The sequence below is a fragment of the Diabrotica undecimpunctata genome, chromosome 2, assembly GCF_040954645.1.
Source record: "Diabrotica undecimpunctata isolate CICGRU chromosome 2, icDiaUnde3, whole genome shotgun sequence".
In the NCBI taxonomy this organism is placed as follows: domain Eukaryota; kingdom Metazoa; phylum Arthropoda; class Insecta; order Coleoptera; family Chrysomelidae; genus Diabrotica; species Diabrotica undecimpunctata.
Genome location: NC_092804.1, coordinates 125,027,813 through 125,044,336, shown reverse-complemented (window position 1 = coordinate 125,044,336; position 16,524 = coordinate 125,027,813). Strand labels below are relative to the sequence as shown.

Sequence of the window (16,524 nt, the reverse complement as noted above, 5' to 3'; positions counted from 1 at the left end):
ACTGCATAAATCCATTTCCGGCTTAAATACATTTTTTGTTGAATTTCGAGAGTTTGGTCTGCTTTAGATCTTGTGTGTTAAAAGTTAATATTTTCCATTTAAAATGAACCTAACAATCACGTTTCTTCCACAAAACTTAATTAATCCACTCAAAAACCTTTACCCCATGTTCACTCTTTTTTTATACAAAACATAAGATCTCCTGCTTTAGCTAACCATTAAAAGTAGTTTTTGTTTTACAAAACTGCATAAATCCTCCGGCCTGCAGAACTATCCCTCTACTATTTTTGTTTGGTTTTAAAAGCATTCTCTAGAATTAGATGTTGATTCGTGAAACAAAATATGATATTCGTTAGTTCTAAAACTATTCACGGGTCGCACTTAAGTAAAGTTCGTGTAATCTTCTGGCTAAGGATCGCACTTGTAGCCCGGGCCCCTGAGTCAAACATGATAAAAAAGATTCTAACAGCGCAACCCGTGGGAATGAGAAGACGGGGTAGACCAAAGCTGAGGTGGATGGACGGGGTAACATAAGATGCCGAGAAGATCGGAGTCGGCAACTGGAAAATGCAAGCGAAGGACAGAATAGAACGGCGTAGAAAACTTGAGAAGGTCGAGGCCCTCTAAGCGCTGTAGCACCAAGATGATGATGATGATGATGAAGGATCGCAGTTACAGTGTGTAGCGTAGCCTACTTACTGTGTTTTGCGTGTTATTTTGAGATGGATACTGTTGCTTATTTATCGGTGGGATCTAAAAAAAGACGATCCATCAAAACAAGTGAGAAAGGGCGTTCAAAAATTATAAAGTACAACGATAGTGATCCTCATTTAGTGCTTCTAAAGCAGAAGACCAGACCATGTGCCCATAATTCGACAAACCTTCGTTGTGCTACGGTATCCTACGATGATATAAAAATTAATCGACAAGCAGTCTACATGGCAAAGGGTAGAGAGAAACAAGATCTTGTTTTGATGAAATATATCTCTGCTTTCGAGCCCCAAAGAAGAAGGGCAAGTGGTGTACCTGTCTCTGTAACTCGCACAAGAACGGTTTCTGTGAAATTTTTTCTCAATAGTCAGAAACAGAAACGCATAATTCCTGTCTGTAAAAAGTTTTTTTGCTTTCTCAATGGGTGTACCTGCCTCTTGACTACTGCGGATTGGAAAGACCGTCAATCAAGGTCTGCTGCCCAAAGAAAATAGAGGGTGGTTATCGACGAGAAGCTTTTTTCAGAGCCAAAAAGGAAGCAGTCCGTCAATTTCTTGGTAAACTAAATTATGTCGAATCTCATTATGAAAGAGGAAAAAGTAAGAGAGTTTACCTTTCAGCAGAGTTAAGTGTTAATAACTTATATAAAATGTTTAAGGATACTTACACTGCCGATTTGCACGTGAGCTATTCATGTTTTCACCGTATTTTTGTAACCGATTTTAACATTGGATTTTCCTCTCCAGCTACAGACGCATGCACTACGTGCACTCGTCTTAAATATCTTATTCAACAAAACGCTTGCGGCTCAGTTGAAAGAATTAGTCCAATGACTGAACTACGTATTCACAAGCTGAGAGTGGATGCGTTTTACAAACTAATGAAGGAAGTTCCTAGTGATACCTATAGTTTTGTTTTTGATTTGCAACAAGTGCACCCAACCCTAAAACTCCAATCGACGATGCCTTTTATCGCCGACAAATTGCATTATATGCATTTTGCTGTGTGCCTATTGACTCAAAGGCAGCAACATTTTATACGTGGAATGAAACGCAAGGAAACAGAGGAGCAAATGAACTCCGATCTGCACTCATTTATCACTTAAGACGCCATGATATTTCGTCTTTTTCTGCATTATAGTTGTTTTGTGATGGTTGCGCTGGCCAAAATAAAAATGCTCATATTGTTTATGTTTTGTGGCATTTGCTTAAAAATGAGGCTCCAGAGAATGTACAGAAAATTCATGTAACCTTTCCGACACGTGGCCACAGTTTTCTTCCAGCTGATCGAGCTTTTGGCCGTGTGGAGAAGCGCTTGAAAAAAACTGATACTATCATCTCGAGCGAAGAGTATGCTTCTATTTAGGAGGATTTTGGCTCTGTACAGAAACTGGAACAAGACTGGGTGATATACGATATCAAAAGCTATGAAATGATTTATCAAAAAATAAAAGGAATCAGCCAGAATAAACGCCTCATTATTAAGAAAATCAAAACAGGGGACCGGCATACTTTAACCAAAATAAAATGATATTCTTCAGGCTCTTCCACAAATCCCACTATGTCATTCCCTGACTGAGGAGAAAAAAAATGTCCTTCATTTATTGCAAACGCACTTTGGACAAAATTTGAAAGAGATCCCTAATCTTCATTGGTATTTTAATGCCCTTCAACACAAACTTACTAAGTTGTAGTGATCCAGATCCAGAAACCCACAACTACCATGATGGCGAGTGTGATTGCTAGGAGGATGAGCCAAAAAATGTTCACATCCAAATTTTTTTACTCCTCATTTTTTTTTTATTTTAGTGGCTACCGTTTAATATTTTTTATTTCTAAGATATTGTTAGTTTGACAAAAGTTAATATCTCCCATCTTTTTTTTACAAAACGCGATATCTCCAACAGACATATGGCTATATTTTGTTAATGCAAATCAATAAAAATAATGTTAATTAACGTTTTATTTGTCTAAATCGAACCTGAAATTATTACGTTCTCTGAAATTTCGAAAATTTTAGTACAATACCTGCAGCACGTTTTTACGTCTCCTGAAAATTTTTGAAAAGTGGATTTATGCAGTTTTGTAAAAAAGCTCCTCTTATATTGAATTTAAAATTGCGATTAATTGCCGTTAATTCTTATTGTAAATATTCCTCAACCGTTTGTAGAAATGATGACATTTTAACTGTTTTGAAATTATTTCGTATATTTCTACTCTGTTCGGAATAAATTAAACCGTTTTTTTATTTCTTCATGAACTGTCGACAGTAAACCAACACAAACTCTGAACAAAAATTGTTTGGCGATTAAGGTAAGATTTTAGATGTATTAAATTATTATTAATTCAAAAGATAATTATGCATTTAACTTGGAATACGAAAACTTTTTTTTACTTTACCTTATTTATTACACTTAGTTCTCTCTCGATTTAAATTGTATTTATCACAGTTGGGAGGAAAAGGAAGTATGATAGTTAAAGACATGAAATTTGAGTTGAATATATTGTAGCGGGTTTAAAATAAAACAAGCGGCTCTAATTTATATATAACTATTGATTTATAAGTTTCCAGCACGATAATATCTTATCAACTAACTTACTCTATTATCTATTCTATTCTATACAATATCTATTCTACGTTCTCGAAGGCAAATCTAGTATCGCTAATGCCGACAATCGTATATTCTGGAGCCATCCTTCTGATAATTGTGACATGATCCGTCGAAAGTACTCAATTTCGTTATGTTGCTCCCATCTTAGATCTGAACGTCCCGACCAGCAACTTACATAAAGATCCAGGATGGCAAAATTTCCAGGTCTCTCCAGCTTTGCATAAACCCATCAGGAAAAAATAACAGTATACTGTCTTTGAAAGACACAATCTTTTCGGGTTAATGCAACACAGTAATTTGTACGAGGATTTCTCGGAAGATCACTTCAAGCAAGTTTTTGATAATCCAATAAAGATTTTTTAGTGCATGTCCTACCTTTGTTAAGGCCAAATTCTTGATATCATAATTGTTAATATGTCCTCTTAGATTCCCCTGTCTGTATAAGACTTCGTGGTCCACCATATACAGCAAAGATCAAGGACCATCTTCTAATCACAGTACTCTCATCTCTGCCGTTTCCAGTTTCCAACCTTTGCAATGTGGTTGTGTCGTTTCTTGTTTCTGAGACATATGTCATTATTGGTTTTACACTGGCTTTATGACTTCATCTCAGTCATTATGTGTCTCTTTCACCATATAGTGTTATTAAGGCATACTTATAGCGAACAAAGAGCAAATATACTGCCAGTATATTTGCTCTTTGTACTTGATCTCTCACTACTTTGTTTAGGTGTCCATACCTAGACAATGTAATTTTCAGATATTTTATTTCCATTACTTGTTCAATAGTGATGTCATAAATTTTTATTTTACATCTTTTTGGTACTTTGCTGACTACTATTATTTTAGTTTTCTAAGATTGTCATATTATTGTTACAGAGGATTGTTATCTCTTTATTGACCATTCTGTATCCTCTTCCTTTGTTAACGTTTTTGACGATTTCATCCATGATCAAATTGAAAAGCACAGGGCTCAATGAATCTCCTTGTCTTATCCCGCTGCCTATTTCTATAGGTTTTGTAAATTGTCCATGTATTCTACCTTCCATTTTGTTATTTTCGTAGATGTTTTCATTACTTTTTATAACATTTAGGGGAACTTCTCTATTATACAGAAGATGGATTACATCTTTGAGTCTTACTCTGTCAAACGCTTTCTTTAGGTCAAGCTAAATGACATTTAGCTTGACACAGGAATGCTGGTCTATTATACTCTAGTGGCAACTTCTTAATATGGTATATTACGTAATATATTCTCTTGTTAGAGTGAAAAAACTCTTGTATTTATGACGTGCAGATGTAAAAATTTTACTTTTAGTGGGGACATATGGTTCACGGTTAATTATCCAATTATATCAGCATTTTACCGTATAATTTAATACTTTCAAGTATGTTATATTCAATTTAAACCCAACTACTGTTTGGTTTGGCGATCAGTTACGTAAGTACTCCAAAAGTTCACTGACGATAGACAGATTAGGCCGAAAAAGTTCTGAACTTTATTATAATCCATTTGTATTTTTAATTTATATCTTTAATTAAATAATATACTACTTATATCCGAAGTATTTACTTCGATGTTCGAGTTTTTTTGGTAAGTCCATCACCAATATAAACTCGTCTGAGACCTCGGCAATTAATACGTGATGTTTGACTCTTGTCTGTGGTTAGCCTCGCCGTATGTAATAATTAGCTCACCATTTGCTATTGTAATCCTTACTGTTGCAGGCGATAAGTTAAAATGCCTCGTACTACTTCTTGACGTGGAAATAGTTTAGGTTGCACACGTACCTATCAAAAACGATCTACATTTATAATTAACTCTCCTCCTCCTCATTCCTTAAGCCCTTGTCAGGGCGTGATTGCACTATAAATATATTATTATTACGACCCTCGATACACAAGCTATAAATTCCCTAAAGGACGCACTGTTATTACAGAGACTTTTTTTCTCGATGTCTTTTACGGCAAATATGGCTTATGTCGCCCCAATTCCAACATTTGGGATCGCGTCACTTCGACATCGTGTTATAAACTACTTTTCGTACTATTTCCTTCAGCTGTTCATTGTTTCATTCGTCGCCTTCTTTAATGATTCGTGCTCGATTGCTTCGTGAAGTTTAACTAGCTATTTCGTATTCTAAGGCAATAGCAGCGCTTCATCTAAAAGTTTCGGTCAAACTAGTCGTAAAGTTTTCTGTAATTTACTGTCTTTTAACCCACTGACGAAGATATCTACAACGATTTCTTCCAAAATGTTTTCTGTTGTCTTCGGATAAGCCAACCGCACTATATGAGCAAAAGCTGCTTTAAACCCGTGCAAACTTTTATTTACTTGTTAAATTATATTTCTTAGTTATGCATTGTAGACAAGTTGTAGATGAGCAGCTTCGTAGCTTTTGTCTAGTTAAGTGAACAAGGTTTGTTAACATTTTTCTTAACCCTTAGGAATCGATTTAAGATATCTGCAGCATCATCTCGGAAAACAGCAAGCAAGGAAACAGCCTTTTCTTATATGGTCCAATGATTGTTTGTCGCAATAGCTTTAAATTGTTAAAGGTATTTGGACAAAAAATACTTCCCAATAAATGGTTGGCAATTTGAATCTCATGTAATGTATCGTTTTGTCTCTCGTTGACTCTTCTTTCACTTTAGAATCTAATACTACTGTATTAACTGGTACATGTGTAATTGGTAAGATATGAGAGCATGATAACCAATACTTTCGTAATGGTTATCTTGCTCTCATATCTCTATATTAATTGTTTGATATCTTCTACATCATCTATATTTTTCTGTATCTCACCGAGTGTGCTAGAAACGTCTTTAAATTTCTTATTATTCTGTTTATTCAGAATCATTATTTCTACAAGTTTCTTTAATCATTTTAGAAACACTTTCAAATGTCTTATACTTATTTTCGTTAAAACTATTTCTTCCGCTGACTGAAACTGGAAAGACTCTGAGTCAACTCCATTCTTATTGACAACATACCAGGGTCGTTCTTGAAGGATCTTCTTGGCCCCACTGCAGTCTTCATTCCGTTTTTCTAGTTGTTCACGTAACAGTTCTACGATCCACATCTTTGGTTAGGCACATACGTACTTTCCTAAAAAAATGTTCTTTCTTACAAAAATCACTGCCGAAATAGGGGAATATTCCCAAAGAACAATCTTCTTCTTCTTAAAGTGCCCTGGAGGTTGGCTACTACAATTTTAAAATCTTCTCTATCTTCAGCTGTTCTTATTAGCTGTTCAAAATTTAGCCCTGTCCATTGTCGGATGTTTCTGAGCCACGATAGTCTTTTCCTTCCTAGGCCTCTCTTTCCCTCGATTTTTCCTTTCACTATAAGTTGGGCATATTGGTACTTATTATTTCTCAGTATGTGGCCTAGGTATGATGTTTTTCTAACTTTTACTGTGTTAAAAAGTTCTCTTTCCTTGCCTATTCTATGCAGCACTTCTTCGTTTGAGGTATGCGATGTCCATGAAATTTTGAGCATTCTCCGGTAGATCCACATTTCAAAGGCCTCCAATTTATTTACGGTTGATGTTTTTAGAGTCCACGTTTCAACTGCATATAGAAGAGTCGACCAGACGTAGCATTTTGATAAACGTAGTCGAATTTCGAGTTTTATTCGAGAATCACAAAGCAGTTTTTTTATTTTTTCGAAAGATTTTCTGGCCTGTTCTATTCTCGATCTTATTTCTAGATCAGGATTTAGGCTGCTATCGATCCAACATCCCAGGTACTTAAATCTATTGACCTGTTCTAAAATGTGCCCATTTATTGTGCAAGGTTGAGGTACGTTTTGATTTTTTCGGATTGACATCACTTTGGTTTTTTTAATGTTTATTTTCATACCAAATTGCTCACAGGTCGAGTTGGTCTTGTCGAACAACAAAGAACAATACTTTCCCAAAGTTCAAAAGTTTTTTTTTTCACTCACTGCTTAATTTATTATTATCTCACACCGTGACACCACTGGGGCGTGTTATCCTCAACCTAGCAAAATACAAACTTTTTAAGGAAAATTCGAAAGCTAGATATACGAATCACAAACTTGGAAAAGCGCGCAAAATGAGCAATTACTAAAATCAAAAATGACTAGACACCTAAAAATTTCTGAATGGAATGCCAATGGCCTTCAGAGACACCAACAGTAACTGAAAACTGTTCTTCATATAGAGAAGATTGATATATGCATTATCGCTTAAATACACTGTTCTACAGACCCACACATCAAGTTTAAAGGATATCAGGTATACCGCACTATCCTCCCCGAAAATATAGCCAAAGGAGCAAGAGCAATAATTATAAAACAGAGCATACAACAACATTGGGTGATGGGATGGCAAACAGAAGAAGTACAAAAAACGGTTGTAAAAATTAAGGTTTTATATGATTTATAAGTTTTTTACTCTCAAATTTGTTTTAAGTGCTTCAATTTTTGCTGAAAAAAAAAATGAAACTTAACCATTGTTTGACCTTAATTTGTTAATAACTAATTAAGTCCAAAAAATCGACTGCACGAAACATATAACTTCTTATATAGAAATCCATAGTACTTGAAACAACTCTTCTTTGCCTGACCAGCTCACTGTCACAAACAGTGTACTTTTTTTGGTTATTTTTCTGGTCTAAAAGGCGACATGTATCACACAAAAAAATAGCACTACAATAACTCGACATAGCCGCGTTGCATATCGAATATACTAACTTATTGATGTACTTGAGCAACCCTAATAATACTTCTTTTTGGTTTTCTTTTTGTAATATCAATGGAATCCACATCAATCCCTATTACTTCAAATAAACTCGTATATGAGCTTATAAAATAGTGTTTTTCAATGTTATAAATGACATTTTATATTAGTTAGTTATTTATATGTTTCCATATTTTATAGTAACACCAGGTAATGATCAGTAAAAGACAAAGAAATAAATTTAATCGCAAATTGGATCTCAAATAAAAAAATGTTTTTAGCACAAAATCTTTAATAGTAAAATACATTTTGTTACATTAATTTTACACTAACAGTGACAATGAGAGTGGATTTATTTTGTTCTTTACTATCTAAATATTTTATGTAGGTAATATAAAAGAAAGTAAACGAATAATACAACAGTAGTCACTACACGCCATGAATCTTTGTTACGTGGGATAATTTTCAAGAAGTGAAACGTGAATTACACACTGGATGTCATACAGGGTAGGTCGTTTTTCATGTGATGATTTTCTTCAGTGTACATTTTTTTCGTTTAAGACGGCTAATGAGGATTCTATAGGCCTATACAATATATTATAAATGTAAGAAATAAATAAAAATAAATACCAAGTGTGTGTTTCATTTAAACAGAAAACTAAAACGTTGTAATTAAAATCGTAACACTTGGACTGCCCCTAAATATTTTGTAAAAAAAAAACAAAAATATAAACATTTATTTTAAACAATAATCTGTATAGTACATATCCCGTATATCTTAGTTTAAATTTTTTTATTGCAGTGTACTGCGGCGGCCATTGAATATTTTTCACTCTTACATACCTAAATAGTAGCCGATTTTTTTAATTATTACCTCGTTTAAATGAACATAAGCGTGCATAAGAATGTAGCATAAGTATATCAGGGTTTATTTGGAGAGCTGGGGTCGTTTAGCAACACGACAAGAAGGACCTCTAGCTATTTAAAATAAGGACGCCGCTTCGAGGTGTCAAATTATAACGATTACATCAACTAGTTGTAACTATTAAAATAATTATTAGAAATGAAAAATATATCTTTTTAAATGAAACTCAAAAAAAGGGATTAGAAACTTTTTTTTCTAAATAAATAAAAAAATGGTTCAGAGAACCGTTTACAAGTGGGAATTGCTACAAAACTTACAAAAAATTGTTACTGGGCTATAAACTGTGGCACAAATAAATAATTACAAATAAAGAATTATCTTTTAAAGTGAAACTGTTCATAGGTATAACCTTTTTTTAAAACAAAACAAACTAATGTCAAAAAATAAAACTAAGCTAGCTGTCATATGTCAACATTAAATTTTAAAACAGAGAACAAATAAAATGACAACAATGGCCACACCCTAAAATTTATAATATTAATTATTACAATTTAAATAGTTATGAAAGCAAATTTAAATAGACTTAACTTTATACACTCTGTGCTTTGCGGATGACCAGGTCATCATCGCACAGGACTCTGAAGACCTTAGTTACATGATGCGAAAACTATTAGAAGAGTTTACAGAGTGGGGTTTGGAAGTGAACATGGAAAAAACTGAGTACATGAGTATCGGAGGAGATCAACATAACCTTCTCGTAGAGGAAAATCAAGAGATCAAACTATGTGATGACTACAAATACCTAGGAGTAAAGATCAATCAGGACGGAAAATTGGATGCAGCCATTAAGGAACGAAATACTCAGGGAAGGAAAGGCATAGCCTTACTGAACAGCGTACTGTGGGATAAAAACATCTCTAAAGAAAATAAAAGAAGAATATACAACACCATAATAAAAAGTATCACAACATATGGATGCGAAGTGTGGCCCCTAAAAGACAGAACAGAGAAAATGCTTAGAGCAACAGAAATGGGCTTCTGGCGCCGCTCGGCGGGAATCTCCAGACGCGACAGAATAACAAACGAGAGAGTCCGAGAAATCATGGGGGTTACACATAATATTGTTGATGACATCAAAACGATACAACTCAGATGGTACGGACACGTAAGGAGAATGCCGGAGAATAGAATACCAAGACAAATTCTTGAATGGCAACCAAGAGGTAGGCGAAGACCAGGAAGGCCTAGAAGAAGTTGGAGAGAAGGAGTTGATAGATAAAGAAATCAGAGAAAGAGAACTGGAGGACGATCTATGGAACGATAGAATGAGATGGAGATTGGAAATCGGAAAACGTCGAAGAACGTTGTAAACCGACATTATATATATGAAAGAAAATTTTATTAAAAAAAATTGTCTATCTTTACTTTCAAATTTAAACACAAAAAAGTTACCTGAGTTTCACTAGATTACACTTAAGTTGTAACTGGACTTCACTGGACTTGACAATTTCTGGGAGAACTGGACTGGGAATCTCTCGACACACGAACAAAAAAACTGCATCTATAGTCTAGAACGAAGACCAGGGACAAACAAAACGAGGATGGAAACAACGATTCTTCCAAACCTCACTTAAACTGCAACTACACCTTGAACTGCTACTATTAACTGCCACAAAACTACTTATTTTCCATAAAAAGAAACAAAAAACGAGAAAACATTTCAAATTTGGACAAACGCTGAAACAAACCGCTCTTGACCACACCTCAGCGAGGGTGAGTTAATTCTTAAAAATCATTCGCTTCCCAACTTAGTAAAAACAAAACTTATAAACGAGAATATTTCTGTCTATTTTCAACGCGCAAAATATTTAAAAAGCGACTTCGATCAAAAAAAAATACCGAGGAGAAACCCATCTGTGAAATATAAATAATCTATAAAATGGTTTATTTTAACTCGGCGACGCTGAGAGGAATTGAAAGATTACTTTTCGTTATTTTAACTTCTACGAAAGGAAAGAGAAATATATACCAAGCCTTTCTCAGCAAACTTAAATATGACTTGTCTCATGTATATGTCTCAACCTTCAAATATTAATTGACGTATTTTTGCGTTTTCCTAAAAATTCGAAGTTCAAAAGTTATTTATGGTGGATAGTTTTATCTGAAAAGCACTGTATATAATTTACATACACACAATACTCAAATTAATTAAAAAATGTGTATTTAACATATTTCGTCATACAAATTAACACCAGCATCGTTAAAAATAAATATTTAATGGATGTAACTCTTATAGTTAATTTATACATCTGAAAATGAAGGAAAACAACCAATAGAAATTGACGACTTTCGTAGAAACGTTTTTCGGAGAAAAATTAAGTTCAATTTAAACAAGAAGATTCCTACAATATTAAAGAAAATAAAAAATAATAATTTTCCTCGCTTTGGCTGAGACAAGTTATGGAAATTACTTAAAGAAATCGGTATTCGATATGCTAATCAAAGAAAAAATCTATTATGAACGGTATAGAAGAGATTGTTCGTTGGTCAAGGTAATATTTGAGAAAGATAAAAAGATTTGGATTAGAAGAAAGATGCATTTTCTATTTTGACGAAACCTGGCTAAAGGAAAATCATACTGTTTGAAAAGTATGGGTAAATAAAAATATGGCAAGTTATCGACAAGCCTTTCTAGAAGGATATTCTACTGGTTTAAATGTTCCCTCAGGCAAGGGTCGAAGATTAATATTCACCCACATTGATAGCGAACATGATTTTGTGGAGAATGGTTTATTTTAGTTAAAGGATTCACTCCGATTTTTAAGGATTACTTTTATCAGGTATTGAATTTTCTACCAAATAATGCAGTCTTTATTTTTGATAATGCCAGCTATCGCTCAAAATTATTGGCTTAGATTTTCAGACCAGACTTAATATGGAATTATTACGAATTTGCAAGGCAACATAAATCGTACGATAAAAAAGATGTCATTGACAAAATGGCAAGAACAAAAGGAATAGCGGTATTACGTTTCCACCTTATCATTTTCAACTATAAGATCCAATTATAGATCCAATAGAGTTAATATAACTGAAGTAAAAGGTGAAGTGCCTGAGCGAAGATGTAGGTGTTTGTCCTTACACCTTTGTCCTGATGGCTTTGTTTCACGCACCAGTAAGAGGTCGCTGGTTTTTTCCCTTGGGGAACAAGGTTTTTCCTTAGGGAAATAGGTTCACTTTATATATATATTTCTTTGAAGGACCACCCAGAAAACTGGGAAAAATGAAGATTCGAAAAGAACGTTTGAACAAATATATTTAAACAAATACAATGTATTTTAAACGCCGATGATACACACTTGTCGGTGATACAATATTGACACGAACTTATTAATATACCGACTGGTTTAAAACACTAATATGCCGCTGGAGCGAGTAGAGCCTGACGCTCCTTCAGTGCTGGAATTTGAACTGATACTGATGTCCACTCTCTCCCCTCAATCACAAAAACTCCGAAATCTCCCCCCTGACCCCTCGACGTATTAAAAGATATGTTTATTTTTCAAATACCTTTAACTTTCAAATCATTGATAAAAACTACCTGATAAGGGTATTTGTCTCAACTTGCGGAATTTTGGAATGCGTCAGAGGGTAATTTGGAAAATACTAATCCTTTCATTGTTACGATTCTATGAAGGTTTTAGAAACTTGTGTAGAAAGTTATTTAAATGCAAGATAACGGCGCTTTACAGATTATTAGTAAGTACAAAAAAATTTTATATATCTAAACTAATATACAGTATGATACAAAAATAAACTAAATAATATGATACAAAAATAGACTAAAAATATTAAGTATTGTTCTTACGCAACATAGTCCCCCCGTTGATATGACCTACATCTAAATGAGTATAGGGTAAAGGACATACTTTAACAACAGATCTTATAAATGTTCCGTCTTTAGTTCTTAGTTTTATAGTTCTAACCCTGCCGTCTTTACCTGGCAGTGTTTCGATTACTCTTGCCAGTGGCCATTTTAGAGGAGGAGCGTTATCATCGATTAGGAGTACAAGATCATCGACTTTAATGTTTTCTTGGGGCAGAAACCATTTGGGCTTATTTTGGAGGCGATTTAAATAATCCCTAGACCAACATTTCCAGAAATGCTGCTGAATTTTGCTGCATTTCTGCTACAGTGATAAACTATTTTCGGATTTTGTCGAGATATCTTTTTCTGGATAGGAAGTCATGCTGCTTCCAATGAGAAAATGAGCGGGGGTTAGAAAAGAAAAATCATTTGGACTGTCTGACAATGGACAGAGGGGTCGTGAATTTAAAACAGCTTCTATTTGAGCCAAAATAGTGGTTAATTCCTCAAATGTAAAAATAGTATTGCCCATCATCCTTACTAAATGATACTTGCAGCTCTTTATAGCTGCTTCCCAAATTCCACCCTGATGTGGAGATCGAGGTGCAATGAACTTCCACTCAATTAATGTTGAGGCTGCGAATTCTTTTATGGTAGGTAGAACATCCGTTCCCATAAAAAAGTCATAAAGCTCTTTTAACTGATTACGAGCTCCAAGAAAGTTGGACGCATTGTCCGAATAAATGGTTTTAGGAATACCTCTGTGTGAAATGAATCTTTTTAACGTTAGTAGGAATGCTTCGGTGCTAAGACTGGACACTAGCTCTATATGGACTGCCTTAGTGACGAGGCATACGAATACTGCTATATAAGCCTTACAAATGGGAGCACGTCGCAGTTTTGAAGATTTTATTTGAAATGGGCCCCCGTAGTCGATGCCGACATTTGTGAATGGTCGAGAGACCTGAAACCGTTCTTTGGGTAGATCGGCCGTTATTTGATGAGCTGGTCTTGCGTTAAATCTATAACAGTTCTTACATTTGTAGATGATCCTCTTGATTTTTTCTCAGTCCATCAAGAGGCCAATAAGTGAGTCTAATATTTGACAATGTATTTTGAGGGCCTGTGTGCAATAGGCGAATGTGTTCTCTTTCAAGTAACGATCTAACTACCTGGCATTCTGTAGGAAGAAGAAGTGGAAATTTTTGATTATACGAAACATTTGCATTGCGAAGTCGTCCACCAACTCTTATTAAATCAGATGCGTCTATAAATGGATTCAATTTTAAGATAGCCTTGTTTTTTATTGTTTTTTGATGCTTTAAGTCTTTAAATTCTGATTGAAAGAATGTTAGTTGAATGATTTTAACTATTCTCTGCTCGGCTTCTATTAATTCGGAAGCCGAAAGTACACCATTTCTTTTGTTTTCTTTATTTTTAAGATTGTAAATATACCTATTGCAATATGCAATTACTCTTTGTAACCGAGTGAAAGATGAGAATTTACAAAAAGTTGTATATAGAGTAGGTTTCGAATTATTTACAGCGTGTAAAGTGGCTTTTATTTCAGGGATATCTGTTATATCAATATTTGGAACAAATTCATTAAATTTAGTGGTTGCGTTCATTAGAAAATGGGGCCCATGCCACCATAATGTATTGTCTACCAGCAGGGCCGGTGTGGCACCGCGAGACAGAATATCTGCTGGGTTATCTTTAGAACTTACGTGATTCCATAAATAAGTTCGCGTTAACTCCTGTATTTGAGTTATACGGTTTGCTACGAAGATTGACCTACGAGAAGGGTGAGAATTTATCCATGCAAGTAAAATTTGGGAGTCTGTCCAGAGCCTAACCGAAGCTATGGAAGAAACCTTTGGTGAAATAATAAGAAAGATATTTAAAATCAGGGTAGAAAGCAAAACAGCCCCTAATAATTCAAGTGTGGGTAGGGAAATAGTTTTTAGCAGAGCTACACGACTCTTTGAAGTAATTAAGTTGCATGAAACGATTCCATTTTCATGTAAAACCCGTAAATAAATACAAGCGCCATATGCCTTCATACTTGAGAAATATTAAGCGGATTGAGCAGAGGTCTAGAGATTGTGAGTTTTGCAAGATCAGGAATGTGAGCTAGAAAATTCAACCATTCTGATGAAATTTCTCCTGTGAGTTTGTCATCCCAATTTAAGTTACATATCCAAATTTTTTGCATTAACAACTTGGCAGATACAGTAATCGGATTTATTAGACCAAGAGGATCAAAAATAGAAAAGATAATTGATAGAACTTCTCTTTTTGTGTATTTTGGTTCACTAGAAATGTCAGGAAGAGAGATAGAGAACATGTCAGACTGAGAATTCCAACATATTCCAAGAACTTTATTTGACAAATTGTCGGGTTTTATTACATAATTAGATTTTTGAGATTCAGAGGAAATAGAGTCGAGAAACTCGGAAGAATTAGAACTCCATTTATGGAGTGGTATCCCAGCGGAATTTAGACTCGTAGAAAGTTGCTTATAAGTCTTGTACAAAGTCTCGATATCATTTGCACCATGTAAAATATCATCTACATAAAAAGAATTTTCTAGAGCATCAGCAGCTAATGGGTATTTTTCTTTATTTCGAACTGCCAACTCTTTAAGACACCTAGTACTTAAAAAACTAGCTGAGTTTGTGCCGTAGGTCACGGTCTGAAGTTCTAGACATTTTAATTCTTCTTGCGGGGAATTGCGCCACAGAATGTTTAGTAGAAATGTCTGTTTTGGGTTAATTCTTATTTGCCTAAACATCTTTTCGATGTCTGCGATAAGAGTATATTTGTAAAGTCTAAAGCGAATTAGAATTTCAAACAAATCAGGTTGTACAGTATAACCTTTGAGCATAATATCGTTGAGAGACACGTTTGAGGTTGATTTCATTGATCCATCAAATACAACCCTGAGTCGAGTAGTTAAGCTGTCATGCTTGAAAACACAATGATGTGGGAGAAAAAACTTATGTTCGGACGATTCATTAAGCTTAGAAAGGGGAACGTATTTACAATGCCCTAAAGAAACATATTCTGATATGAATTCTGTGTACAGATGCCGTAACTCGTCTGATTTGTTAAGCCTTTTTTCAAGATTGAAAAAACGTCTTTTTGCCAAATGAAATGATTCACCTAATTTTTGATATTCATTAGGAGTCTTCAGAGGTAGGTCTACTTGAAATCTGCCACTAGGAAGAATTGTTAGTGAAGATTTGAATATGTCCTCAGCTCGCTGTTCTGAGGGAGTTAATGTTTTTGCATGAATAGAAGTGAGTGGTTTAGTCTCTTCTATTTCCCAAAAATTCTTTAAAAGAGAATCAAGATCAGCAGTTTGTACGTGTAACGAAATATTTGAATAATGTGAGTGAGCATTGTTCTTTGAAGGAGTCGCGTTTGATCCTAACATTGTATAACGAGAATATGGGATATTTCCACATACAATATAACCCAAATGAGTGTTTTGAAGAATAGGAAGGTTGGGGCCTAATTTTATTAAGCCGTAAGTAACTAGGTCAAAATAAATATCAGCTCCTAAAAGCATGTCTACGTCCGACGGGGTACAGAAATGTGGGTCTGCAAGTTTTATATTTTTTGGTATTTTTAATAAATTTAAATCCAGCGCGACTTGTGGATGCTGGCACGTAATGCTTTCGAGGACAGCACAGGACAGATTAAAGTTTTACCAGGATATGTGTTTGAATAGATTTTAAGGTCTACCATCTTGTTTGAA

General features: G+C 34.6%; 1 protein-coding gene across 1 annotated transcript; it reads right to left on the bottom strand.

Moving 5' to 3' along the window:
* Nucleotides 1–14,820: 14,820 nt before the first annotated feature.
* On the bottom strand, nt 14,821–16,200 carry LOC140433898 (uncharacterized). Its single transcript, XM_072521871.1, has one exon. It carries the CDS (start codon nt 16,198–16,200, stop codon nt 14,821–14,823), a length of 1,380 nt encoding a protein of 459 aa, XP_072377972.1.
* Between the last annotated feature and the right edge of the window lie 324 nt (nt 16,201–16,524).